We start from the raw sequence: 27948 nt of genomic DNA, 5'->3' as shown, positions 1-27948 counted from the left end.
GAAACAGGATCTCACTGAGTCACAAAGGGCTTCACTAAGCAGCTGAAGCTGTCCACGAACCCGAATCCTTGCTTCAGCCTCCCAAATGCTGGGATTACAAGTGTGTGCCAACATGCCCAGCTTACTGCAAGTCTTTTTTTTTTGTGTGTGTGTGTGTGTGTGTGTGTGTGTGTGTGTGCGCGCGCGCAGTACTGAGGATGGAACCCAGGGGCATTCTACCTCCCACCTACACCCCAGCCCTATTTTTTATTCCTTATTTTGAAACAGGGTCTCACTGAGTTGCAAAGGGCCTCACTAAGCAGCTGAGGCTGTCCTAGAACCGCGATCCTCCTGTCTCAGCCTCCCAACTGCTGGGATTCCAAGCGTGCGCCACCACGCCCAGCAAGCTTTGCCTTTTCCGTAGGTCTTCTCTTGTTACAGCCTCGCAGTTTTGTGTCTCATGTAGAAAGCTTCCCTCTGGCATCCTGCGCAGTCATCAGTTGTGTTTTGGGAGCCCTGAACCATTAAGTTTACCTGCCCACATCAATGTCCTGGACGGCTCTCTGGAGCCAAGCTGGAGCTCAGGCCCTTGGAGTCCCAGGGCTGGCCAGAACCCGGGAGCTGCTGGCCGTCCAACTCTGGCCTCAAGTTCTTCTCCAGCTCTGCCGCCACGCGAGGGGCGGCGGCCTGGATGGCCTGCTGGATGCTGTGCAGGTCCCACTGGGTCCTCAGGAGGGCGTCGTCCAGCGTGAAGAAGCCGTCCCGCGTGCGCCGCACCTGCGAGCAGACGGCAGTGGTCTTCAGCTCCAGCCCGACTTCATGCACCAGGCTCCGTAGCTGCTGCTGGGTCTCATGCATACACTGCAGCTCTGCCGGGGACACGAGGAAGACACGGTCAAGGACACCCCTGTGGCTGGCTGACCTAGACCCAGCCCCTGGACTCCTGACCGCAGTGGCCTTCGTGAGACACTTGGCTCTCTAGGCTTTGCTGCACCACGTGGCTGATGTGAGGCCTGTGGGGCCCACGGTGGCAGGTGTGTAAGATCAGGCCCCACCCACACCTGCTGAGTCTGAACCTGCCTTTTTTATTTTCTGTGGCACTGGGGATTAAACCCAGGGGCATTCTACCTCCAAGCTACACCCCCAGCCCTATTTTTTATTCTTTATTTTGAAACAGGGTCTCACTGAGTTGCAGAGGGCCTCACTAAATAGCTGAGGCTGTCCGGGAACCCGGATCCTCCTGTCTCAGCCTCCCAACTGCTGGGATTACAAGCGTGTGCCACCACGCCCAGCTAATCTTTATTTATTTTACTTTATTTTATTTAATTTTTTTGGTGGTACTGGGGGTGGAACCCAGAGGCTTTATACCTCCGGGGTATACTCCCAGACCTTTTTTATATTTTATTTGGAAACAGGGTCTCACTAAGTTGCTGAGAGCCTCACTCAGTAGCTGAGTCTGGCTTTGAACCCATGCGATCCTCCTGTTTCAGACTCCCAAGCTAATCTTTATTTTAAAACAGGGCCTGAGTTGCAAAGGGCCTCACTAAGTATCTGAGGCTGGCCACAAGCCGCGATCTTCCCGTCTCTGCCTCCCAAATGCTGGGAGTACAAGTGTGCACCACCTTGTCCAGCTCATCAGAAGTCTTGACTGGTGCTCAAAATAAAGAGCTCATGGCCAGCAGTCACAAAGGCAAAGCCCCCGGGGGAGCATGGTGTGAGGGGCCACAGGAGGCCAAGCATGGGGCAGCTCTGCGGAGGAGCCGCGGGGCCACCCTGTGCTGGCCTGAAAGGGCCACTTGGCAGGCGACGGGACGGTGTCTATTTTATGTGCTCTGGGTCCACCTGGGCCCAGCCAGGGCAGGAAGGCTGTCGGCCCTGAAGCCTTGGCCAGCAGAGGGCAGGGTAGGCGTGCGCTGGCCTTGTCTGAGTGGAGAACAGCAGCTCCGACCAGTGGGTTCCCCGCTGAACCCAGCCCCGGGCCCCTTCCCTGCTCCAACTTCCCAGGGTGACCTACCTAAGACGAACTCTGGGGGCGCGAAGTGGACGCACCGGATGCCAGTGACCAGCACCGGGGACTTGTGCATGGGCCGGATCACGCCTCGCACGGCCATCTCGTAGGCCTCTTGGGACTTCAGGTCCAGGTTGGAGTACCTGGGGAGCAGGACGGGCCGCGTGGGGGACAGTGCAGGTGAGGAGCTGGGCTGACTGCCTGCCAGGCTCCACCACGTGAGGGCCTGGTCCTCGCCTGCCCTTCGCATCCCTCGTCACCCCCAGGCCTCCAGCCGCCTTCTCAGCGGCCTCTTTTCTCTGTCCCTGGCAGTCTCCAAAGGGGGCCTCTGCCCGTACCCTCTGGATCCACGAGTCACCTGGGCGGGCAGCTCTCGAATCTCGCCCTGTGACCTGTGGCCCAGGCTCTCCTCCCAGGAATCCTGTGGGCCCTTCACTCTCCACACACGCGGCCTCGACACCATCACCACACAGTCCACCTCCTGTCCCAACCCCAGGACGGCCTCTCTGCCTCTTCAGCCCCCGCCCATCGTCCTGTCCATCCTGCGTCCACCAGAGCCATACCCCCAGCACTTGTTATTTTTACAGGGGCCTCACTAAGCTGCCCAGCAAGGCCTTGAACTTGCGATCCTCCTCCTCCGCCTACTGAGTGGCTGGGGTTACAGCATGCACCACGCCCAACTCCATCCTGCACCCCCCTTTTTTTATAGCACTAGGGGTGGAACCCAGGGGCTTTCTATCTCCGGGCTACACTCCCAGACCTATTTTATGTTTTATTTGGAAACAGGGTCTCACTAAGTTGCTGAGAGCCTCACTAAGTAGCTGAAGCTGGCTTCGAACCTGTGTGATCCTCCTGTCTCAGCTTCCCAAGTACTGAGATTACAAGTGTGTGCCACCATGCCCACCCAGCTCATCCCGCCTCTTTTTGTGTGTCCAGATTGAATTCAAGGGCAGTGTACCGTTGGGCCATACCCCTAGCCTCTGCCCCACTTCTTAAAATTGAAACAGGGTCTCACTAAATTGTGGAGGCTGGTCTCAAACCTGTGATCCTCCCGTCTCGGCCTCCAGAGTACTGGGTTCATAGGACTGCACCACCACACCTGCCTCCGTCCTGCTCCTGATACACTCCAGGCCCTCACTCTGCTATTCCTGTCCCTGTTGCAGCCGAGGGCCCTCTCGGTGGCCATCCAGTCCCCTTCCCTTCACTCCTTTCCCCAGGAACCCTGAGCCCAGAGCATTCTACCTCTGAGCTATATGCCCAGACTAATTTATTTACTTATTTATTTCTGTACTGGGGATGAAATCCAGGAGCATTCTGCCTTCAAGCTACCCCTCCCAGCCCTATTCTTTATTCTTTGTTTTGAAACAGGGTCTCACTAAGTAGCTGAGGCTGTCCGTGAATTGCGATCCTCCCAAATGCTGTGTTTACAAGTGTGCACCACTACGCCCGGCTTTACTTTTTATTTTGAAACACAGTCTAATTTCTGGAGGGCCTCACCAAGTAGCTGAGGCTGGCAGCGAACTTTCAATCCTCCTGCCTCAGCCTCCCAAGTATTAGGATTGCAAGCATAATCCTGGGCCACTTTCTGTGACCACAGCAGCCTCCCCGCCCCAGGCGGCTGCACTGCTCCCATCCCCCTGTACTTCAAAGTTGCTGTGCTCAGACACCTGTGCATCCCTTGGTCCTCAGCACATGTCTGAGAGGCAGGGGTTTTTTCTGTCCCATTTATAGACAAGGAAAGTGAGGCTCACAGCAGGTTAGAGCTTCCCTCAAGGGCACACCACTGATGCCTGGGTGAGTCAGGAGTTCTGGGCTGGTGCCAGGGCCCAAGCTGTTATTTACTAAATGACCCGCCACCCACTCCTGCCCCAGCTGGTCTCCGCCATGTGGGTCCTTGGTCTCTTCTCCATTAGATCACATGCTCCCTAGGAGGGCACTCAGATTTCTTGTTCTTCTTGGATCCCCCAGTGGCCCAGACACCCTTCTGCATTCCCCTAGGAAGAACAGGTAGACCCATCTGGTCTTGGGTTCTGGAAAGAGGACCCTTGGAATGGGCTCCAGGGTGGGCGGAGCCCATGGAGCTCTGCTGGTGCTTCCAGCTGCCTGGCCCCGCCCCCAGGCCGGGGCCCCACTTACTTCACCAGGGCCTTCTGATGGGAGCCTTGGATAACAGCCAGAATCCGGTCCAGCTTCTCTCTGGTGACATGGTCTAGAAAAGGTGGGGTGGGGTGGGGTGAGTACAAAGGTACCTGCTGAGGTTGGGCCACAGCAAACCAGCCAGCGCCACTCCTCCAAGACAACCTCATCCCTGGACTGGTCCAGAGACCCCCCCCAGGGGACGTCCAGGGGATGATGGGATATTCAAAGCTCTTTGAGAGAAAAGACAGAGATTAAGAGAGTGAGAGAGAAAGAGTGTGTATATGTGTGTGTGTTACTGTGGACTGATAATGAGGGCATTCCATCTTCATGCTGTGCGTACGTGTGTGTGTGCGTGTGTGTGTGTCCGCATGTGCATGCGCTGGGGATTGAATCCAGGGGCATTCTACCTGAATTACACTCGCAGCCCAATTTTATTTTTTATTTTGAAACAGGGTCTAAGTTGCTGAGGCTGGCTGTGAACCTGAGATTCCTCTGTCTCAGCCTCCCAAGTACTGGCTTACAAGGGTCCATCAGCACACCTGACTTGTTGGGAGGCTGAGACGGATTCACGGCCTGCCTTAGCTACTTAGTGAGGCCCTCTGCAACTTGGTAAGACCCTGTTTCAAAAATAAAGGATAAAACATAGGGCTGGGGGTGTCATTCTACCTTCAAGCTACACCCCGAGCCCTATTTTTTTAGGTACTGGGAATGGAGCATTCTACCTCTAAGCTAAACCCCCAGCCCTATTTTTTATTCTTTATTTTGAAACAGGGTCTCACTGAGTTGCAAAGAGCCTCACTAAGTAGTTGAGGCTATCGGTGAACTGCGATCCTCCTGTCTCAGCCTCCCTAAGGCTGGGATTACAAACACGCAACACCATGCCCGGCTCCCAGCCCAATTTTTTTTTTGGTGGTACTGGGGTTCCTGGAAACCCTTCTACCTCTGGGCTACACTCCCAGACACCCATTTTTTTTTTTTTTTAATTTGGAAACAGGGTCTCTTAAGCCAGCATGGCTGGCTTCGAACCTGTGCAATCCTCCTGTCTCTGCCTCCCAAGCACGGGGATTACAAAGGTGTGCCACCATGCCCAGCTCCCAACCCTATTCTTTATTATTTATTTATTTATTTATTTATTTTGGTGGTGCTGGGGGTGGAACCCAGAGGCTTTCTACCTCCGGGCTATACTCCCAGACCTATTTTATATTTTATTTGGAATCAGGGTCTTACTAAGTTGCTGAGAGCCTCACTAAGTAGCTGAGGCTGGCTTCGAACCTGTGCAAACCTCCTGTCTCAGCCTCCCAAGCGCGGGGATTACAAGCGTGCGCCACCACGCCCGGCTTATTCTTTATTTTGAAACAGGATCTCCCTATGTTGCGGAGGACCTAAGTAGTTGAGTCTGGCCATTAACCTATGATCCTCCTGTCTCAGCTTCCCAAGTACCGGGGTTACAAGCATGCACAACCATACCTGGAACTTTGCCATTTTTATAGAAGGTGGAGGGTGTGCTAGGCTAAGCACATCAAGATTGAGGGCCCTATCTGACTTACCCCATGTCCCACCAAGGGCCTGGTGCATGGTTGGTGGCCTGTCAGCCAGGCATGGTGGCACATGCTTAGAATCTCAGTACTTGGAAGGCTGGAACAGGAGGATCGCAGGTTCATGACCAGCCTCAGCTACTTAGTGAGGCCCTCCACAACTTAGTGGGACCCTATTTCAAAATAAAGAATAAAAACTAGGGCAGAGGGTGTAGCTTGGAGGCTGAATGCCCCTGGGTTCCATCCCCAGTATAAAATAGGGCTGGGGGTGTAGTTTAGAATGCCCCTGGGTACAATCCTCAGTACCAGGAAATAAAAAGCCTGTCAAATGAACGCAGGCTACGGATCCCACGTCCTATCTCAGAACGCAGGGCTAGTGAGATCTGAAGAATAAGCCACTCGACAGACGCCCACCTTCCGCGCCCTGGGCGTGCTACGTGTGACCACAGGGCTGAGCCTCACAGGCTCTGCTCTCATGGACAACAGGCCGGTGGGGAGACTGGTACTGAATCATCAATGATCGCTTTTGGGCTGGTTTCTATTCCGTGTCCATGCAGTCCAAGTCCAGAGGCAGCTGAGCACGTGAACCACAGAGGCGGTGAGCACAGGTGACGAGCCCAAGGCATGCTGGGAGCCCCTGAGCAGGCCCGGCAGGATGCAGGACCAAGGGGAAGCAGGCAGGAGGGAGGGAGAGGCAGCCATGCCTCCGGCCGCCCCGGGGCCCTCACCGTAAGTGGTCTTCTCCACCAGCCGACCATCCTCACAGAAGTTGTCTGTGGCTTTGCCCAGGATGCCACGTACTGTGTAATTCTGAGGACAAGAAAGGGATAATCCGGTGCTGAGGACCGAGGGGAGGCTGGGATGGGCCCTGCGAATCCCCATCACGTACAGCTCTGCCGGTCGCTCCTGGGGGAGAGTACTGGCTCTGCGTGGGGGCCTTGGGCAGCTCTCTGTGCCCCAGATCTCCTGTGACCGGGGACAGGGACACGGTCCATCTGCACTGGCTTGTCAGAGAAGGATGTTGACAGCCACCCCATGACCAACCCACGCCTCCGTGTCACTCCACCCCGCCCCGTCCTGGACACACACCACTCCTGGCATGCCCTGTCTATTCCCCTCCACCCTCTAAAGTGGCTGGGCTTCCCACACTCACATCGTGCCCTCCTGCCACCTGCTCGCAGGAGCATCCCCTCCTCCACCTGCACGGCTATCTGCCTCCCAGATAGGAGTGAGGACATGACTAGGGAGGATGGTGGTTCGCGGACAGCCTCAGCTACTTAGCGAGGCCCTTCGCAACTCAGCGAGACCCTGTTTCAAAAATATGTAATGAGCTGGGCGTGGTAGCACACTCTTGTAATCCCAGCATTTGGGAGGCTGAGACGGGAGGATCACGGTTCGCAGACAGCCTCAGCTACTACTTAGTTATGCCCTTTGCAACTCAGTGAGACCCTGATTCAAAATAAAGAATAAAAAATAGGGCTGGGGGTGTTGCTCGGAGGTAGAATGCTCCTGGGTTCCATCCTCAGTACCGCAATAAATAAATAATACTAGGGCTGGAGGTAGAATAAAGAATAAAAGACAGCTCAGAGGTAGAATGCCCCCGGTTCAATCCCCCGTACTGAAAAAAAATAAAAATAAAAAGAGTTATACTTCAGAGGCAGAATATTCTTGGGCTCAATCCCCAGTACCATAAAAAATAGAATATTACCCTGCTAATGGCTCCCAGGAAAGGCCTAGGGGATAAGCAGGCTGTCCCCAGGCCCCCGTACCTTGGTGAGGTGAGCATTGTACATGTCAGTGAGGAGTCTCCGTCCACGTCCCACGCCGAGCACTGAAAAAGCAGCCCGCCTTGTGTCACCCCGGCACCTCCCTCACACGCGCTCCCATACTTGGGATGCTGAGACAGGAGGATACGCCTGACAGTGCTGATGCCAGCAAGGGGCAAGGAGAGCTCCTGCTCTGGGTATACGCCAAAATCCCCTGCCTATCCATACCAGAGCGGACTCATGGCAGAGAAGTAGCCTGGGATCTTTAGCAAGATCCACGGGGGGAGGGGAGGCTCACTCTTTCTTTCTTTGTTTCTTTCTTTCTCTCTCTTCTTTTTTTTGGTACTGGGGGTGGAACCCAGAGGCTTTCTACCTCCGGGCTATCCTCCCAGACCTATTTTATACTTTATTTGGAAACAGGGTCTCACTAAGTAGCTGAGGCTGGCTTCGAACCCGCACGATCCTCCTGTCTCAGCCTCCCAAGTACTAGGATTACAAGCGTGTACCACCACGCCTGGCTTCTCTCTCTTGGTACTGGGGATTGAACTCAGGGGCTCTCTCCTACTGTGCGACATTCCCACCCTTTTTATTTTGGTATCAAGTCTCACTAAGTTGCCTAGGCTGGCCTTGTATCTGTGATCCTCCTGCCTCAGCTTCCCATCCCCAAGGGATTCTGAGGTGCTTAGAAGCAAGAAACTAGTGGCCTAGTTTTGCAGAGCTGCAATCAAATTTGGGGTGTTTCTGAGTATATAACCTTTAGCCTCTTTGGGCCTCCAGCTCTGTATCAGCAGAAATAGGAGGTCTGGTGCTTGTGGGTGGTGTGTGTGTGGAAAGAGGCGACCTATAGGATGCAACTGGCATGAAGGAAAAGCCCAGCAAAGCAGCTAGCTGGCCACTCCTGCCCCTCTCTCAGGCTGTTTGTCCCTCTGGCCAAAGGAGAGCAAGGATCCTCCATTCACCCTTGGACAGGGGGTTCAGGAAGGAACATTCTGCCCACCTATGCTTCAGGATGCAAGATGAGGGGACCATGACTATTGAGGCTGGGGGACATGGCCACCACCCGGCCCTGAAGACACGACTCTGGGCTTTGTGTGTCCAGCTCTGGCACTATCCAGACCTGGTCAGAGGGGCCAGAGTCACGTGCCTGGCTGCCCAATGATGTGCCCTCAGGACCAGGGGCATTTCCTAGCCATGTAACCCAGGCCAAAACACCTAAACTCCTGAAACCTTAGTTCCTCCATCCATAAAAGGCATACACTGTCAGCCAGGCATTGTGGCACTCACTTGTAATCCCAATACTTGGGAGGCTGAAACAGGAGGATCGAAGGTTTGCAGCCAGCCTCAGCTACTTAGTGAGACCCTCTGCAACTTAGTGAGACCCTGTTTCAAAATAAAGAATAAAAAATAGGTCAGTGGGGCTGTAGCTCAGAGGCTGAATGCCCCTGGGCTCCATCCTGAAACCCGCAAAAAAAAAAAAAAAAGTAGGGCTAGGGGTGTAGCTTGGAGATAGAATGTCCCTAGGTTCCATATTCGGGACTACAAAAAAAATTGGGGCTAGGGTGTGACTCAAAAGTAGAATGCCCCTGGGTTCAACCCCAGGTTCTGCAAAGAAAAAAAAAATCATAGTGTCTACCTAATGAGGTGTGGTCAAGAATAAATACACACCAAGGGCACCTTGGGCCACATGCAAGAACCACTTGATAAAGGGGGCAACGGTGATCACTGTCATATATGTGACTCCCCCCTACTGACCATCTTCCCAAATGACTGGAGAACTGGGGCAGGGATCAGGGAGGAGGGCAGTAGTGTGAGGTAGCTCTCGGATAACAAGTAAACCGAGCTCCTGGGAGCTCCCTCATCCTTCCCTAAGCCTATACCCCAAGCTGCCCACATCACCTACCAAGCACCCCAGAAGCCTGGACATCCAGCCGGTGCCCCACACCAATCTTCAGGCTGGTGAATGCTGGTCCACATACTGGAAAGAAACAGCATGGTCAGTGGTCACTCTAGTTCAGTAAACCCATCCTCCAGGATGGCTCTGTGCGGCGCGATGCCTTCGTTTCTAGAACAGCACCTCGTGGAGCCCAAACCAGCATCATGTTAGACTCTCAGGCTGTCCCACCATGGACTCTGGGGCCCACAACTGTCTGCTCATTCCCCAGAGCCCAGAGAAATGGCAACTCGAGAGATGTCTTACTCCCTTTATCCCCATTCTCCCAGTGAGAGGCTTCAAAAGGACTGGGCCTAACACAACAGATCAAGACTGCAGTTGCCCAGTTCTTGCTGACAGAGATCCCAGCTACTATCCCAGGAAGAGAGCCAAGACTGTGCGCTCCCTAAGGCAAGACCTGTGTCTGTCTGTTCTAGAGTTCTACCCTCTGGCCCCGAATTCATTAGCTGCTCAGAAAATAACTACTGAATGAAGCTGAGTGTGGTGGTACACACCTGTAATCACCGAACTTGGGAGGCTGAGGCAGGAAGATTGCAGGTAACTTAGTGAGACTCCCAGTAACTTGGCAAAATCCTGTTTCAAAATAAGAAGAGCAGGGGATGTAGCTTGGCAGTAAAATAAAATGCTGCTGGGTTCAATCCCTAGTACATGCCTTCCTCCAAAAAAAAAAAAAAAAAAAAGAGGAAGAAGAAGACTAAAGGAATGAAGGAAACAGAAGTGAGAGAAGGATCTTGGATCTTGGAATATTGTCTTGAACTCCTGGGGCTCAAGTCTCCTGAGTATCCAGAACTACAGACATCTGCCTGGTTGTACAGAACTGTTTTATACTACTATCACAAAATAAAAGCTTATTGGGGGCACAGCCAGGTTCATGCCTTTCCATACTGTCTATATTTGTTTTGCACTATGAGGGCAGAGCTAAGCAGTTGCAACAGAAACTACATGGCACGCAAGGCCTACAGTATTTAGTTATTTATATATATACATATATTTTCTTGCGGGTCTGGGGATGGAACCTAGAGGCATTCGACCTCCAAGCTACAACCCCTGCCCTATTTTTTATTCTTTGAGACAGAGTCTAAGTTGCAGAGGGCCTCACTAAGTAGCTGAGGCTGCCCGTGAACCGTGATCCTCCAGTCTCAGTCTCCAGAATACTGGGATTACAAGCATGTGCCACCATGCCCCGCTTATTTATTTATTTATTTATTTATTTATTTAATTTTTTTGGGTGGTACTGGTGTTCCTGGAAACCCTTCTACCTCCAGGCTACATTCCCAGACCTATTTTCATTTTTACACTTTTTTATTTGGAAACAGGGTCTTTTAAGCCAGCATGGCTGGCTTTGAACCTGCACAATCCTCCTCTCAGGCATGAGGATTACAGGCGTGCACCACCACGCCCGGCTCTTTATTTATTTACTTTTGCAGTACTGGGCATGGAACCCAGGGGCATTCTACCTCTGAACTACACCCACAACCCTATTTTTTATTATTTATTTTGAAACACAGTCTCACTGAGTTGCAAAGGGCCTCACTAAGTAGAAGCTGAGGCTGTCCTAGAACTGCGATCCTCCTGCCTCAGCCTCCCAAATGCTGGGATTACAGGAGTGAGCCACCACGCCCAGCTAGGCCTACAGTATTTAGAATTTGACTCTTACCAGGAAAGTTGGCCAATCCTTGGTCTTATAATTCATCCCCACTCTGGCCTTTCAAGGGTCTGGAACAGGTGTCTGCGCACTGTGACACTGACTCTACCCAGTATCCTATTTTTTTTTTTTTTTTTTTGCGGGTCTGGGGATGGAACCCAGGGGCATTCGACCTCTGAGCTACAGCCCCTGCCCCATTTTTTATTCTTTATTTTGAAACCGGGTCTCACTGAGTTGCAGAGGGCCTCACTAAGTAGCTGAGGCTGTCCCGAACCGCGATCCTCCAGTTCTCAGCCTCCCGAATGCTGGGATTACAAGTGTGCGCCACCACGCCCGGCTTCAACCCTATTTTTATTCTTTATTTTAAAAAGGGCCTCAGTGAGTTGCAAAGGGCCTAAGTAGCTGAGGCTGTCCGTGAACCGCGATCTTCCCGTCTCAGCCTCCCGAATGCTGGGATTACAAGCCTGCGCCACCACGCCCAGCACCCAGTATCCTACTTGAATCAGACTTACCTAGCGGGTGGGTGGTGAGGGTGGGTACACTGGTGGCTGTGAGGGTCAGCTCCTTCTCTTCGCTGCCTTCCCTGGGGCCCAGCAAGAACCGAACACGCTGTTTAGGGGCACGAGGTTTCCCAGCATTGAGACCTTAATGCACACAGGTAAAGAATATCTTGTCAAAACTGTCCTCACACCTATGGGCCAAGGGGCCCAGGAAGTAAGATGATGTCGAAAATAATAACGCAGCACACGGCATAGTGCACAGCAGTCGAGTACAGCAGTCACTGGGTTCAAATTCTGACTCTACTACCTATTAACTATATGGCAAGGCTCAGTCTCTCCATCTGAAAATAGCGGAAAGTGAGGTGTTACGCAGCGCGTAAGACAAGTGAATGGGAAAGCGCTCTGCCATGCGACTGGGTCACGTGACTTTGTTTTGCAGGAAGGACCAGCAGCAGAGATGGAATCAGGGTCGCGGGTCTGGCGGGAAGCCCTTACCCTTCAGAAGCTGCAGCTCTACAGTGTCCCGCAGGTGCAGCCACTTTAGTCCCGGCGGCTTGTAGACCGCGAAGAGGCCGTGCAGCTGCGCCAGGCTGGCGGAGCCCATCCTCGCCGCCCCCGAGCGCTTTAAAGCAGGGATCCGAACGGAAATGCCTTACGGTCCATTCCCGAATGTGGTCCCTACAGGAGGCGCCGCCGCGTTCCGCAGCCGGAAAAGGTTCTCCTCTTATTGTCCTCGGGCGGAAACGCGAGGCCCAGAAGGAAACAGGGCCGGCGTCGACCCGCAAAGCTAGCGGGTTTGCCCCGCCTTGGGGACCTTTTCTGGCTTTAGGGAAATGGGGAGAGGCTTGTATGGGTGGAAGCAGCTGGGAAACCAGACCCCGCGTGGGCTTCCTTCCCGTACTCGAGTAGGACTCTTTCCTGTCCGTGCCTCCATGCTTCCCCGCCGAAGGTCATAGAGCCTGTTTTTGGCTTCTTGGCGCTGCGTTCCCGGCGAGCTCCCGGCCTCGGCCTCGCCCCGCGGGTCCGGGCGCCGACGTCCGCTGCCATGGCGACGCTGCGCGCGGCCCTGCGCGGGCTCCGACCCCGGCCTTTCTTTGGCCCCGCAGACGCGCCCCTGCGGCGGCGGAGCTCCGGCGCCGGCCTGCTGTACCCGGAGCACATCCCCACCTCCCCGCTGCAGAAGGTGCTGCTGGCCGCGGGCTCCGCGGGAATGGCGCTCTACAACCCGTATCGGCACGGTAAGCGCGCGCGGCGCCCTGGCCCTGCCAGCCCAGGCGGGTCACCACCACCTGTGAGCGACTCAGAGGAGACCAGACCTAGCTGCACCTCAGAATCGCCAGAAACGTTCATTAAAAAAAAAAACAAAAACAGTCAGTTGTCTGTAATCTCGCTACTTGGGAGGCTGAGACAGGAGGATCTCAGGTTCGAGGCCAGCCTGAGCAACTTAAACTTGTTTTTTTTTTTTTTTTTAATTAGCTGAGCGTGGTAGTGCTCGCCTGTAATTCCAGTACTTGGGAGGCTAAGACAGGATGACCCCAAGTTAAGCAGCCTCAGCAACTTAGCGAGGCCCTGTTTGCAAATAAGAAATAAAAAAAAAAAATGGGCTGGGGGATGTAGCTCGAAGGTAAAATGCCTTCTAGTTCAATCCTCAATACCACAAAAACAAACAAACAAACAAACAAATGTAAGGTAGGGCTGGGGGTGTAGCATGGAGTCTAGTAGAAAGCCTCTGGGCTCAATTTTCAGTTCCAAATACACAAACACACCAGATTCCTGGTTCCCAGTTAAATTCACCAGTCAGAGTGCAGGGAGAAATAAAGGGGTGTGGAATCGGAGCATCTGCCCTCTAAAATTTTAAACTAGACTGAGAACCTCTGGACTAACTAAATAATTTATAAGCACCTATCACATTACATTCTTACTAGAAAGTAAACTCTATGAGGGCAAGCCATGAATGCCCTGCTCCACCGAATCTGCAGCATCCCCCCAACCCCCGCGGGTCTGGGGATGGAACCCAGGGGCATTCAACCGCCAAGCTACACCCCCTGCCCTTTTTTTTATTCTTTATTTTGGAACAGGGTCTCAATGAGTTGCATAGGGTCTCACTAAGTAGCTGAGGCTGGCCGTGAACCGCGATCCTCCAGTCTCAGCCTCCCGAATGCTGGGATTACAAGCATGTGCCCCCACGCCGGCTTTGCAACATTTCTTTTTTTTTTTTTTTTTTTTTGGTGGTACTGGGGGTGGAACCCGGGGGCTTTTCTACCTCCAGGCTATACTCCCAGACCTATTTTATATTTTATTTGGAAACAGGGTCTCACCAAGTTGCTGAGAGCCTCACTAAGTAGCCGAGGCTGGCTTCGAACCTGTGCGATCCTTCTTTCTCAGCCTCCCAAGCGTGGGGATTACAGGCGTGCGCCACCACGCCCGGCTCTTTGCGTTGTTTTTAATAGTGCCTGGCACATGGCAAATCCTCAGTAAGTGCTTGCTGGATGTATAACTAGATTGTTTTCTGAGCTCTACCACTGATCCCATAGGACAACATCATTATCATCATTATCATCGTCGTCGTTGCTGGGGACAAACTCAGGGCCTCCCGATGCTCTCCACTACTGAACCACACCCCTAGCCCAGGACTCCTTTTATGTGACTAAGAGAATGCTGGTTTGGGGACTGTATCTCTCCCAGCACTCATAACAAACACAGCCTTGGTTGAGAATGTGAGTAGCATTTTCCTCCCCGGCTTTTCATTTCCTTTTTATTTTTATCAGTGTTTTTACAAATTCTCTGGACGGGGTCTTAGTTAAAAGATGCCGAATCAGGGCGTCTCAGGAACTCAGGCCTCCTCAAATGTGGGACCAGGGGCTGGGCACATCTGGGATAATGGATGGGGATGAAGGCACAGGGAAAGACTGGCCTGAAAGGATGATGAGGAAACACAGAGAACCCTGGGAAACATGGACAAACGTCGCCCCTGCTGTGGCCTGGAGCTCCACTCATATACCCACCTGGCAAATATTCCTGAGAGCAGCCTCCTCTCTGCTCCAGTTATGCCAAGCCCTGCCCCCTGATCCTCTCCAAAGTGCCCCTTATCAGGCTGACCTGACTGGGACAGCTTGGGCTCTCTAACCAGCCTTCACAAAAGCCCCAGATGGCCCTACACAGGCCAGTCGCCTCCCAGCCCTCCACCAACTGCTACAGGTGACCCTGGCAACTCGCCTATCCACTTGGAGTTAATGGGGGAAAGGTAAATAAAATGTCCACACTTGTCATCTAGGGGTTTATACTACAGGACAAACCAGGACACAGGGGAGGGATGGGCAGGAGATGGGCTGTCACTGATTCCTGGAGAAACTGAGAAAAGGAGCCCTAGCCTCTAGAACATTATTAAGATTCTATCGTACGAGCCGGGTGTGGTGGCGCACGCTTGTAATCCCAGCATTGGGGAGGCTGAGACCTGGAGGATCATGGTTTATAGAAAGCCTCATCTACTTCATGAGGCCCTTTGCACTCTGTTTCAAAATAAAGAATAAAAAAAAATAGGGCTAGGGGTCTAGCTCAGAGATAAAATGCCCCTGGGTTCTCTCCCCAGTACTGCAAAATAAATAAATAAATAAATAAATAAATAAATAAATAAATAAGCAAGCCAGGTGTGGTGGCATATGCTTGTAACCCCAGTACTTGGGAGGCTGAGACAGGATGATCTGGGCTCACAGGCAGCCTCAGCTACTTAGTGAGGCCTTCTGCAACTTAGTGAGACCCTGTTTCAAAATAAAAAAGAATTTAAAAATAGGGCTGGGGATGTAGCTCAGAGGTAGAATGCCCTGGGTTCAATCCCCAGTACTGCAAAAAATAAATAAATAAATAAATAAAGTAATAAAAAGGGTTGGGAATATAGCTCAGAGGTAGAGCACTCCTGGGATCAGTCTCCAGTACTCCCTCCACCTTCCAAAAATAATAACCTCCCAGCGCTGTAAAATAATAACTGTAGGTATACTGAGCCCTTGTTTGTGCCAGGTAATTTGCTGAGCATTTAACATGGCTCCTTATCTCTAGCTTATCATGTAGGAAACCAAGGCTGACATCGGGTAACTTACCTAAGATCACATTACCCCTCTGTATCCTCTTCTGTCATTTCAGACATGGTTGCAGTTCTAGGGGAGACCACAGGATGCTACACCCTGAAGGTCCTCAGGGACCAGATGAAGAGGGACCCAGAGGGTGCCCAGATCCTACAGTAGGTCCCAGCTCTGCCCCGGGGCTCTGGGGCATTCTCCGGGGACCCTGGCCTCTCTAGAGTCTCACTGTGTGGACCTTGCTCCTCGAGAGAGCTGTGGACATTGCAGAGGCTAAGCCCTGCCCACTGCAGGGCTCCATCCACGTGTGCGAATGCTCTCTGATGGTCTTTGAGCTGTCCCGGCGGTGGCCCAGCCCCCGGCTAGCCACAGGGCTCTGTCCTTCATGAAGCTCCCTTAGCACGCGCTCACTGGACCCCACCGCACCAGCATCTTTTTTGAGTACCCTGATCACATTGCTGTCTGGGTTATGGCGGTCTCATTGGTCCCCAACACTGGCCTGGCCAGTAGGAAGTGCCCCATCAGTACTATGATGTGCCTCCCCACGTGGCACTACCTATGCCTTTCTTCTCCCTCCTCCTCCTCCTCCTCCTCCTCCTCCTCCTCCTCCTCCTACTCCTCTTCTTCTTCTTCTTCTTCTTCTTCTTCTTCTTCTTCTTCTTCTTCTTCTTCTTTTTTAGTACTGGAGATTGAACCCTGGGGCATTCTATTTCTGAGCAACGCCCCCGGCCCTATTTTTTATTCTTTATTTTATTTATTTATTTATTTATTTGGTGGTACTGGGGGTGGAACCCAGAGGCTTTCTACCTCAGGACTATACTCCCAGACCTTTTTATATATTATTTGGAAACAGGGTCTCACTAAGTTGCTGAAAGCCTCACTAAGTAGCTGAGGCTGGCTTCGAACCCGTGTGATCTCCTGTCTCAGCCTCCCAAGCGCGGGAATTACAAGCGTGCACCACCACGCCCGGCTTTTTATTCTTTATTTTGAAACAGGGTCTCACTAAGTAGCTGAGGCTGGCTGAGAACCCGGATCCTCCTGTCTCAGCCTCCCAAATGCTGGGATTGCAAACGTGCGCCACCATGCCCGACTCTACAAATACCATTCACCTGCCTGTGCTGGTGCCTTCCCAGCGCCTAGGTCCTGCCCTCTGCCTTACAGGGAGCGTCCCCGGATCTCGCTGTCCACGCTCGACCTGGGCAAGCTCCAGAGCCTGCCTGAAGGCTCCTTCGGCCGCGAGTATCTCCGCTTCCTGGACGTGAATGTAAGTGTCCAGTTTCCATGCATCTGGCCGTCACCGAGGAAGGCTGGGGCGTGGCGTGGGAGTGGCATCCAGAGGCGGCAGGAGCCCTGAGCTGCTACGGTGGACACGGCCAAGACTCAGGCCAAGGCTCTGTCATTCTCTGTGGGGTAGACAAATAGGCCAGGAAGATGGCTCCAAGTGATAGTGCTGGCTGATGTTTATTAACCTTGTGTCACATGCCAGATTCCAGGCTCCTGTGTGATCTTCCCCTATCTTACCATCAGCCCTGCCAAGAGTAGCCCTTTTTTCTTTTTTCTTTTTCTGCCAGTATTAGGAATTAAGCTCAGGAGCACTTGACCACTGAACTGCATCCCAGTCCCTCCCCTCCCCTTTTTCTGGTATTGAAGATTGAACCTAGGGGCCTTCTCTGAGCTCCACACTAGTTCTTTTTATTTATTTTATTTTTTCGTGGTATCAGGGATGAAACCCAGGTGCATTGTGACTCCAAGTTACACCCGCAGCCCTATTTTTTAGTGTTCTTTTATTTTTTATTTATTTTTTATTTTATTTATTTTTTTGTTGGTACTGGGAGTGGAACCCAGAGGCTTTCTACCTCCGGGCTACACTCCCAGACCTATTTTATACTTTATTTGGAAAAAAGGGTCTCACCAAGTTGCTGAGAGCCTCACTAGGAAGCTGAGGCTGGTTTTGAACCTGTGTGATCCTCCTGTCTCAGGCTCCCAAGTCCAGGGATTACAAGTGTGCGCCACCATCACGACCATGCCCAGCTGCTGCTGCTGCTGCTGCTGCTGCTGCTGCTGCTGCTGCTGCTGCTGCTGCTGCTGCTGCTGCTGCTTCTTCTTCTTCTACTACTACTACTTCTTCTTCTTCTTCTTCTTCTTCTTCTTCTTCTTCTTCTTCTTCTTCTTCTTCTTCTTCTTCTTTTGGTGGTACTGGGGTTCCTGGAAACCCTTCTACCTCTGGGAGACCTATTTGATACTTTTTAGTTTGGAAACAGGGTCTCTTAAGCCAGCACTGCTGGCTTCGAACATGTGTGATCCTGTGATCCTTCTGTCTCTGCCTCCCAAGCTCTGGGATTACAAGCCTGGGCCACCACACAGGGCTCTTCTTTTATTTTTGAAACAGTATCTCACTGGATTGAGAAGGTTACAAGGAATGCCACCATGCCCAGCCTAGTCCTTGTGTGTGTGTGTGTGTGTGTGTGTGTGTGTGTGTGTGTGTGTGTGTGTGTGTGTGGTACTGGGGTGGAACCCAGAGGCTTTCTACCTCCAGGCTATACTTCCAGACCTATTTTGTATTTTATTTGGAAACAGGGTCTCACTAAGTTGCTGAGAGCCTCACTAAGTAGCTGAGGCTGGCTTCGAACCTGTGCCATCCTCCTGTCTCAGCCTCCCAAGCGTGGGGATTACAAGCGTGCGCCACCACGCCCGGCCTGGCCTAGTCCTTTTTATTTTTTATTTTTCATATTTATTTATTTATTTAGCGATACTGGGGATGAAACCCAAGGGCATCCTACCTCCAAGCTACACCCCCAACCCTATTTTTGATTCTTTATTTTGAAGCAGGGTCTCACTGAGTTGCAAAGGGCCTCACTAAATAGCTGAGGCTGTCCGCAAACCCGGATCCTCCTGTCTCAGCCTCCCAAATGCTGGGATTACAAGCAAGTGCTACCACTCCTGACTGTCCTTTTTATTTTTAACCAATCTCTCTAAGTTGTTGAGGCTGGCATTCTACTCCTAAGCTATATCCCCAGCCCTTTGTATTTTGAAACAGAGACTCACTAAGTTGCTGAGCCTTGCAAAGTTGCTGATGCTGGCCTCAAAGCTGCCACCCTTCTGTCTCAGCCTCCCAGGTGCTAGGATTACAGATGTGTACCACCATGCCTGGCTTTTATTTATTTATTTATTTTATTGTCTTTTTTTTTTTTTTTTTTTTTTTGGTGGTACTGGGGATGGAACCCTCCTAACTCCGGGCTACACTCCCAGACCTATTTTATATTTTATTTGGAAACCAGTCTGGGGGTGGGGCGACGTTCTCCTGGCATCTGGAGGGTGGAAGCCAGGGTCGCTGCTAAACGTCCTACAAGGCACAGGGGAGCTCCCTACAAGAACTATCCAGCCCAAAGCACTAAAAGGGCAGGCTTGAGAAGCCAAGCTCTAGAGAGGAGCTTTGGTCACTCCTCTTCCGCCAGCACGCCTGCGCGGGCTGGGGAACCACTTGGCAGAGGGACTTTGACTGGGTCTCTCAAGCCAGCGCAGCTGGCTTCGAAACTGCCAGATCCTCCTGTCTCCGCCTCCCAAGCGCGGGGATTACAAGTGTGTGCCACCACGCCCGGCGGCTTTCATTTATTTTGAGACAGGGTCTTGCTAAATTGCTCAGGCTTACCTTGAACATGCCATCCTGTGGGCCCAGCCTGTTGATGATTGGATCACAGACACACACCCCTGTGCCTGCCTGTTATCCTCTTTTAATAGATGAGGAAACAGGAGCTCAGAGCAATTAAGCCACTGGCTGATGTCACACAGCCAGTGTGACCAGAGGCAGTGTTTAACCCCAGCTCATTCCCCAACCACTGCCCTCTGACCCCCTTCCAGGAGCATTGCTCTCTGGGGTGTGACAAGCCTGGCGCTCTTTAGCCCCGGGCAGGGAGGATGGTGGACAAGGGGAAGGTTCCCAACTACTGAAGAACCCATTCATTGACTTAGTACCTGCCACAAGCTACCCACCTCTCCTCATACTGAGGCGCAACAGGCAGTTTGTGAAACTTATGTCTTAACTGCAAACACAGTAAATAACAGTAAAAAGCTGAGCTTGGTACACTTGTAATCCAAGCATTTGGGAGGCTGAGACAGGAGGATTGTGGTTTGCAGACAGCCTCAGCTACTTAGTGAGGCCCTCTGCAACTTAGTGAGACCTGGTTTCAAAATAAAGAAGAAAAAATAGGGCAGGGGTGTAGCTCGGAAGTCAAATGCCCCTGGGTTCCATCCCAGACCCGCAAAAAAAAAAAAAAAAGAATAAAAAAGAATAAAAAATAGGGCTAGAGGTGTAGCTCAGAGGTAGAATGCCCCTGGACTCCACCCCCAGCTCCATAATAAATAAATAAAGTAGTAAAAAAATTTTATGTAGAAAATTCAGGTGCCAGGCATGGTAGCGCATGCTTGTAATCTCAGCATTTGGGAGGCTGAGACAGGAGGATTGCACAGTTTTGAAGCCAGCCTCAGCTACTTAGTGAGGCTCTCTGCAACTTAGTGAGAACTGGTTTCAAAATAAAGAATAAAAAGCTGGGCATGGTGGCACACACTTGTAATCCCTGCGCTTGGGAGGCTGAGACAGGAGGATCGCGCAGGTTCAAAGTCAGCCTCAGCTACTGAGTGAGGCTCTCAGCAACTCAGTGAGACCCTGTTTCCAAATAAAATATAAAAAATAGGTCTGGGAGTATAGCCCGGAGGTAGAAAGCCTCTGGATTCCACCCCCAGTACCACCAAAAAAAAAAAAAAAAATAGGGCAGGGGATGTAGCTCGGAAGTCAAATGCCCCTGGGTTCCATCCCAGACCTGCAAAAAAAAAAAAAAAAAAAAAAAAAAAAAAAAAAAAAAAGAATAAAAAATAGAGCTGGTAGTGTAGGTCAGAGGTAGAATGCTCCTGGGTCCCATCCCCAGAATGGCAAAAAAAAAAAAAAAAAAAAGAAAAGAAAGAAAAGAAAATAGGGCTGGGGGTATAGCTCAGAGATAAAATGCCTCTGGGTTCACTTCCATACTACTGAGGAAGAAAAGAAAGAAGGCAGGCAGGCAGCAAGAAGGAAGGGAGGAGGGAGGGAGGGGGGACCTTAGGATCAGCTGCCCACCTTATCTGTCCCTCCCCCGCCCCTCCCCTCCAGCACATACGTACCCAGTCAAAGTCCCTCTGCCAAGTGGTTCCCCAGCCCGCGCAGGCGTGCTGGCGGAAGAGGAGTGACCAAAGCGCCTCTCTAGAGCTTGGCTTCTCAAGCCTGCCCTTTTAGTGCTTTGGGCTGGGTAGTTCTTGTAGGGAGCTCCCCTGTGCCTTGTAGGACGTTTAACAGCGACCCTGGCTTCCCCCTCCAGATGCCAGGAGAACGTCGCCCCACCCCCAGACTGGTAACAATCACAAATGTCTGCAGACATTGTAAGTGCCCCCTGGTGAGCAGTTGAGAACCCCTGTGTTAGAAAGGCATCGTGCTAGCTGGGGCATGGCGCTGCACACCTGTAATCCCAGTACTTGGGAGGCTGAGACGGGAGGATTCCAGATTGGAGGACAGCCTCAGCAAGTAGTGAGACTCTCATCAACCTAGTGAGATCCTGTTTCAAAATAAATATAAAATTTGGCTAGGTGTGTAGCTCAGAGGTAGAATGTCCCTGGGTTCAGGGAGAGCAAAAGGCATAGTCCTTAAGACAGCCTGTCCCTCACCCCCTGCTGACGCTGTCACCTTGGCAGGGAATCGCCTGCCCTATTTTCCACCATCTCCCTGAGGTTTCCACGGGGTGCAAGTTATTTCATCAATGGGAAACCTGCTCCAAGTGCCGTCCAGCAAGACACAGTTTCTAAAGTTCTCCAGAGCCTTTAGTCTGAGGGTTGCGGTGCGAGAGAGGGGTCTGCCTGGGCCACCTGAGCACCATGCCCTGCGGCTGCCCTGCTTATGGTAATAGCCTGGAGATTGTGACACTTGTAGAACGAGGAAATGAGCAGCTCACACAGTGGGAAGGAGCACCTTTGTCCCAGCAGAGATTTCTATAAAGGTTCGAGGTGAGGTCAGCCTGGGGCTGATATTGCTCAGGGGACAGTCACCGTGCAGAGTCAAGAGGGCAGGCGCAGGCCAGAGTCCAGGGAGCCGAGTTAAAGTCCTGCCTCTCCCCAGTTTTACAGCCGGGACAATCTTCATGCTGTATACAGATGCGCATTTTTTATCTTCAGAGCCTATATCTGAGGCTAATAACAGTATCTACCTTCTAGATTGTTGTGAGGGTGAGCTTTGATAATATCTTAAAGGGACATCTTTCAGGGCTGGTGCATAGTAGGTACACAATAAAATAGCTACTGTCACTACGATCATTTCATCTTGAGGAAATGAGGTTCTGGGATTCGGCACAGAGGTCACAGCACCAGCCCGACCTGTGCTGAGCCAGCAGCCCCAGAGCAATGAAGACCGCAAGTCCCTGTGCACCCAGGCAGGCTGAGGCCGGGTCTGCGGGCAGGCCGACCAGGCTACTTCTGCGCTGTGTGGGCGCTGCTGAGGACTCAGACTGGCAGGAGAGGTGAAGTCGGACGGTCAGCATCCCCTGGGGTCAGAGAAGTGCCTGGGCTGGGCCTTTACTCACTCTTTAAAGAGATGGTCATTCATCAGGGTGTGGTGTGACACGCTGGTAATTCCAGTACCCGGGAGGCTGAGACATAAGGATTGTAGGTTTGAGTACAGCCTTAGCAAGAAGTGAGACTCTCAATAACCTAGTGAGACCCTGTTTCCAAATAAAGAATAATATATATATGTATATATGTGTGTATATATATATATGTATGTATATGTATATATAGGACTGGGGGTGTAACACCCCCAGTACCACACACACACACACAAAAAAAATACATGGTAATTCACCCAGGCCCTGCACCAGGCACCGGGCACAACCATGAACAGCCAGCCCTGCCTGGTGCCGCCACGCTGTTCACAGGGACAGAACCCAACCACGTGGGCTACGTAAAGCCTTCCACTGTCATCCCGGGGCTTGGGAAGCTAGATAGGAGAGTTGCAGGTTCCCAGCCACCATTCGGTAACTTAGATCCGGTTTCAAAATAAAAAATAAATAAGGGCTGGTAGTGTAGCTCAGGCATAAAATATACATTCATTCAAAGCCAGCCTCAGAAGCCGGGTGCTGTGGCTCACGACTGTAATCCCAACGTTGGGGAGACTGAGACAGGAGGATCGCGGTTCACAGCCAGCCTCAGCTACTTAGTGAGTGGGGCCCTTTGTAGCTCAGTGAGACCCTGTTTCAAAATAAAGAAAAAAAAAATAGGGCTGGGGCTGTAGCTCGTAGGTAGAATGCCCCTGGGTTCCATCCCCAGTACTGCAAAAAAAAAAAAAAAAAAAAAAAAAAAAATCCAGCCTCAGCACCTTAGTGAGGCCCCCAGCAATTTAATGAGACCCTGTTTCCATATAGAGTAGATCTATGGATATAGCCCAAGAGCAAAATGCCCCTAGGTTCCATTCCTACTACCACAATAAATAAATAAATTAGTTAATTAAAAAATAGGACTGGAGTGTAGCTTGTAGGTAGAATGCCTCTGGATTCAATCCCCAGTGCTAAGAAAGGAAGAGAGAAAGAAAGACAGACAGGTTGAATTGTTGTTTGTGCTTTGTTTTGTTTCTTTGTGGTACTGGGGATTGAACTAGGGATATTCTACCTCCAAGCTATACCCTCCAGCCCTATTTTTATTCTTTATTTTGATATAGGCTCTCACTAAGTAGCTGAGGCTACCCACGAACTTGTGACCCTCATCTCAGTCTCCCCAGTACTGGGATTATAAGCATGTACCACATGCCCAGCTCCCCCAGCCCTACTTTACTTATTTTTATTTATTTTTTGTGGCACTGAAGATTGAACGCAGGAGCATTCTACCTCTGACCTACACCTTCAGCCCATTTTATTTTATTTTATTTTATTTATTTTTTGCAGTACTGGGGATTGAACCCAGGGCCATTCTACCTTTTTTTTTTTTTTTTTTTTGGTGGTACTAGGGGTGGAACCCAGAGGCTTTCTACCTCCGGGCTATACTCCCAGACCTTTTTTATATTATATTTGGAAACAGGGTCTCACTAAGTTGCTGAGAGCCTCACTAAGTAGCTGAGGCTGGCTTCGAAACTGCAATCCTCCTGTCTCAGCCTCCCAAGCGCAGGGATTACAAGCATGCGCCACCACACCCAGCATTCTCAGACCTATTTTATGTTTTATTTGGAAACAGGGTCTCATTAAGCTGCTGAGAGCCTAAGTAGCTGAGGCTGGCTTCGAAACTGTGCAATCCTCCTGTCTCAGCCTCCCAAGTGCAGGGATTACAAGCGTGCGCTACCACGCCCGGCTTCAGGGCCATTCTACCTTTGAGCTACACCTCCAGCCCTATTATTTATTTCTTATTTTATTTAATTATTTATTTGGGGTTCCTGGAAACCCTTCTACCCCCAGGGTACACTTCCAGACCCCTATTTTATACTTTTTTTTTTTTTTTTTTGGTGGCACTGGGGTTCCTGGAAGCCCTTCTACCTCCGGGCTACACTCCCAGACCTATTTTTACATTTTTATTTGGAAACAGGGTCTCCTAAGCCAGCGCGCGCGGCTGGCTTCGAACCCGCACAATCCTCCTGTCTCCAACTCCCAAGCGTGGGGATTAAAAGCATGCGCCACCATGCCCGGCTCCAGCCTTATTTTTTATTCTTTATTTTGAAGCAGGGTCTCAGTGAGTTGCAGAGGACCTCACTAAATAGTTGAGGCTGTCCGCAAATGCTGGGATTACAAGTGTGTGCCACCATGCCTAGCCTTATTCTTTCTTTCTTTCTTTCTTTTTTTTTTTTTTTTTTTTTTTTTTTGCAGGTCTGGGGATGGAACCCAGAGGCATTCGACCTCCGAGCTACACCCCCTGCCCTAGTTTTTAGTCTTTATAGTTTGAAACTGGGTCTCACTGAGTTGCAGAGGGCCTCACTGAGTAGCTGAGGCTGTCTGCGAACCGCGATCCTCCAGGTTTCAGCCTCCCGAATGCTGGGATTACAAGCGTGTGCCACCACGCCCGGCTTAATTTTTTTTTTGTGGGTCTGGGAATGGAACCCAGGGGCATTCAACCTCAGAGCTACACTCCCTGCCCTATTTTTTATTCTTTATTTTGAAACTGGGTCTCACTGAGTTGCAGAGGGCCTCACTAAGTAGCTGAGGCTGTCCGCGAACCGCAGTCCTCTGGTCTCAGCCTCCCGAATGCTGGGATTACAAGTGTGCGCCACCACGCCCAGCTCTTATTCTTTATTTTAAAACAGGTTCTCACTGAGTTGTGGAGGGCCTCATTAAGTGGCTGAGGCTGTCTGAGAACTACAATCCTCCTGTCTCAGCCTCCCAATTGCTGGGATTATAAGCATGTGCCACCATGCTTGGCTTTTTTTTTTTTTTCCCCCCTGTACTGGGGATGGAACTGGAACCCAGGGACATTTTTATTCTTTATTTTGAAACAGGGTCTCACTGAGTTGCAAAGGGCCTCACTAAGTAGCTGAGGCTAGCCGAGAGCCCAGGTCCTCCTGTCTCAGCCTCCCAAATGTTGGAATTACAGGCACGCGCCACCTCCCCCAGCTGTCAGCTTTTATTTTTATTTTGAAACAATATCTCATTCGGTTGATAAGGACAAACCTGCAATTGTCCTGTATCAGCCTCGCGAGTACTGGGATTGCAAATGTGTGCCCCCATCCCCAGCTTTATTTTTATTTGTCAAACAGGGTCTTGCTAGGTTAACAAGAGTCTCACAGTTTGCTGAGGCTGTCCTTGAACCTTCAATCCTTCTATCTCAGCCTCCCAAAAACTGGGATTACAAGTGTTTGCCGCCATGCCTGGCTGGGGCAATCCTTTCGAGGGCTACAAAGAGGTGGCAGGAGGCTGCAAGAGGCCCTAACACGGACTTGCTCAGACCCTGGGCGGAGGGAACTCAGCCCACCAACAACTCCGCTACTCACCCCCCACTAGGGGTCTTGTTGCCATAGAGTCCAACAGGCGACAAACACCACGGGTGCCCAAGGCCCTTCCTGTTGGCAGATCTAGACAGGAACAAAGACCCCAGGCGTTTCTGGTGGGTACGAGTTGAGAGCTGAGGCTGGCAGATCGGGCCCTGGGAACTGCTGGGGAGGAGTCTGAGGGGGCCCGTGCTTGTCAGAGGGTCTCCCCAGACACTCGAGCGCCCACCCGCTTTGTGGATGACGAGGAGCTGGCATACGTGATCCAGCGGTACCGAGAGGTGCACGACATGCTGCACACCCTGCTGGGGATGCCCACCAACATCCTGGGTGAGTGCCCCGCCAGCTGCCCCACAGTGGGGATGGAGGCCCCCACCGCCTGCCTCCCCGGCCCGCCTTCAGAGCCAAGTCACCTGTCTCCACCACCCCTTCAGCCGCTCAGTGCCTGCCTGGTTTTCTGCTTCACGTGGACATCCTAGTAGCATCCGTGCCACACCGTCTCTCTTCTCTGTCCCTCCCACATTGTCCAGACTCCAGGGCTCCCTCTTTCATTTGGGCCTCTCACTACCTCCCTGCACTGAAACCCTAGCAACTCCCTAAGGCTGTAGGGACCCACCTGGATGCCTGAGCCTGGTTTTGGGGAGTCCTTTGCATTCTGACCCCAGCTGCCCTTCCAGCCCTTATCTCCTCCCGCTGGCTCTGGAAACCCTCCTCCACCCAGAGCCCAGCGTCCCAGGGCCTAGCACAGGCACAAACCTGGCATAGCCGAGCCCTGGTAGAGATGCCTTTGGGCCCTGCCGGCAGCCATGCTGGCAGCCTCCTCCAGTCTGTGCTTACCCCACCCCATCTCTGCCCCCAGGAGAGATCGTGGTGAAGTGGTTTGAGGCTGTGCAGACCCGCCTGCCCATGTGCATCCTTGGTGCACTCTTTGGACCGATCCGTCTCAATTCTCAGTAAGTTTTCAAGTGGGGGGAACTCCGAGGGATCCGGGCTCCATGAAATGGGAAGGGCACCAAGCCCCTAGCAGCCCCCATGCCTTTCTAGGAGGAAACAGTAGGAAGCAGGAGGCCAAAAAAGGGAAGCCAGCCTAGGCGTGGGAAGCCAAGGCCCCAGGGAAGCCTGGCCTCAGGGCCAGGCCCGAAAAGAGACTCAGTGGCTTCAAAGGCAAGGTCGTATGAGTTTCTGGAATTAGACAGCGCTCTATGTAAACCTGAGCTTTGGCCTCAAAAAGTAAAAATTAAAGCTGGGCATGGTGGTGCATCCTGTAATCCCAGCGATTGGGAGGCTTAGACAAGATTGCACATTGATGGCCAGCCTCAGCAATATAGTGAGGCCCTCCACAACCTAGACCCTGTTTCAAAACCAGATAGGGCCGGGGTGTAACTCAGAGTTAAACTGCCCCTGGGTTCAATCCCCAGCACCAAAAACAAACAAAAAATTAAGTAAATCTGAGATTTGGAGCCAGGCATGGTGGTGCACGCTTGTAATCCCAGCATTCAGGAGGCTGAGACAGGAGGATCACAGTTCACGGACAGCCTCAGCTACTTGGTGAGGCCCTCTGCAACTCAGTGAGACCATGTGTCAAATTAAAGAATAAAAAATAGGGCAGGGGGTGTAGCTTGGGAGTAGATGCCCCTGGGTTCCATATCAGTACTGGGGGAAAAAAAAAAGGCATGTTGAAGACATTTAAGAGTCAGTACTTGGGAGGTTGAGACAGGAGAATTGAAGGTTCGAGGCCAGTGTCAGCAACTTAGTGTCCAGTTCCCAAATAAAAAATAAGGAGGGCTTTGGATCTAGGCCAGAGGAAGAACTCCCATGGGTTCAATCCCCAGTATAAAAAAAAAAAAAAAAAAGAAAGATATGTAAGGCTTTGGACAGATACTGCCCCCCTGAGCTTCCTCCTGCGTGGCATGGGGCTTGGACCCATCCCAGTGGGAGCAGGCAGTGGCCCAAGACCTCACGCCTTCACTTCCCTCTGCCACCTCTCAGGAGCCTGCAAGTGCTGGTGTCGGAACTGATCCCGTGGGCCGTTGAGAATGGGCGCAGGGCCCCCTGTGTCCTCAACCTGTACTACGAGCGGCGCTGGGAGCAGCCCCTGGGGGCCCTGCGGGAAGAGCTGGGCCTCACGGCCCCGCCGCTGCACGTCCAGGGACTGGCCTAGCGAGCGGCTGCTTCCCTGGGCAGAAGGCCCCTTGGCCACTACCTCTGCTCCTCCTCTCGGAACACTGACCTCTGGCCGTCATCTGTCATGACTGTCCTAACACTGCCATGCGCCCTTCAGGCCCCACCCAGGAGGCAGCGGCCAGGCCTTGGGGTTTTGAGCTGCCCAGTGAGAGCCATATGTGTGCAAGGCTCGCCCTCCTCAGTCACGCCTGTCGT

At 51.9% G+C, this 27948-nt stretch overlaps 2 protein-coding genes across 2 annotated transcripts; one reads left to right on the top strand and one right to left on the bottom strand.

Annotated features, from left to right (window-relative positions):
* Positions 1 to 522: 522 nt before the first annotated feature.
* Positions 523 to 12127, bottom strand: TRUB2 (TruB pseudouridine synthase family member 2; the record flags this gene model as incomplete). Its single annotated transcript, XM_080709051.1, has 8 exons — positions 523 to 848; positions 1994 to 2130; positions 4124 to 4196; positions 6390 to 6471; positions 7431 to 7492; positions 9328 to 9402; positions 11536 to 11667; positions 12019 to 12127. 8 exons carry the CDS (start codon positions 12125 to 12127, stop codon positions 523 to 525), a joined length of 996 nt encoding a protein of 331 aa, XP_080565177.1.
* Positions 12128 to 12568: 441 nt separating this feature from the next.
* Positions 12569 to 27730, top strand: COQ4 (coenzyme Q4; the record flags this gene model as incomplete). The annotated part of the gene is made up of 6 exons (XM_080709299.1): positions 12569 to 12761; positions 15661 to 15757; positions 16758 to 16860; positions 25770 to 25899; positions 26429 to 26522; positions 27559 to 27730. 6 exons carry the CDS (start codon positions 12569 to 12571, stop codon positions 27728 to 27730), a joined length of 789 nt encoding a protein of 262 aa, XP_080565425.1.
* Between the last annotated feature and the right edge of the window lie 218 nt (positions 27731 to 27948).

Source organism: Muscardinus avellanarius, assembly GCF_963383645.1.
Source record: "Muscardinus avellanarius genome assembly, chromosome: 13".
NCBI lineage: Eukaryota > Metazoa > Chordata > Mammalia > Rodentia > Gliridae > Muscardinus > Muscardinus avellanarius.
The sequence above is the reverse complement of the archived record's forward strand: the minus strand, read 5'-3'. Positions and strand labels throughout refer to the sequence as shown.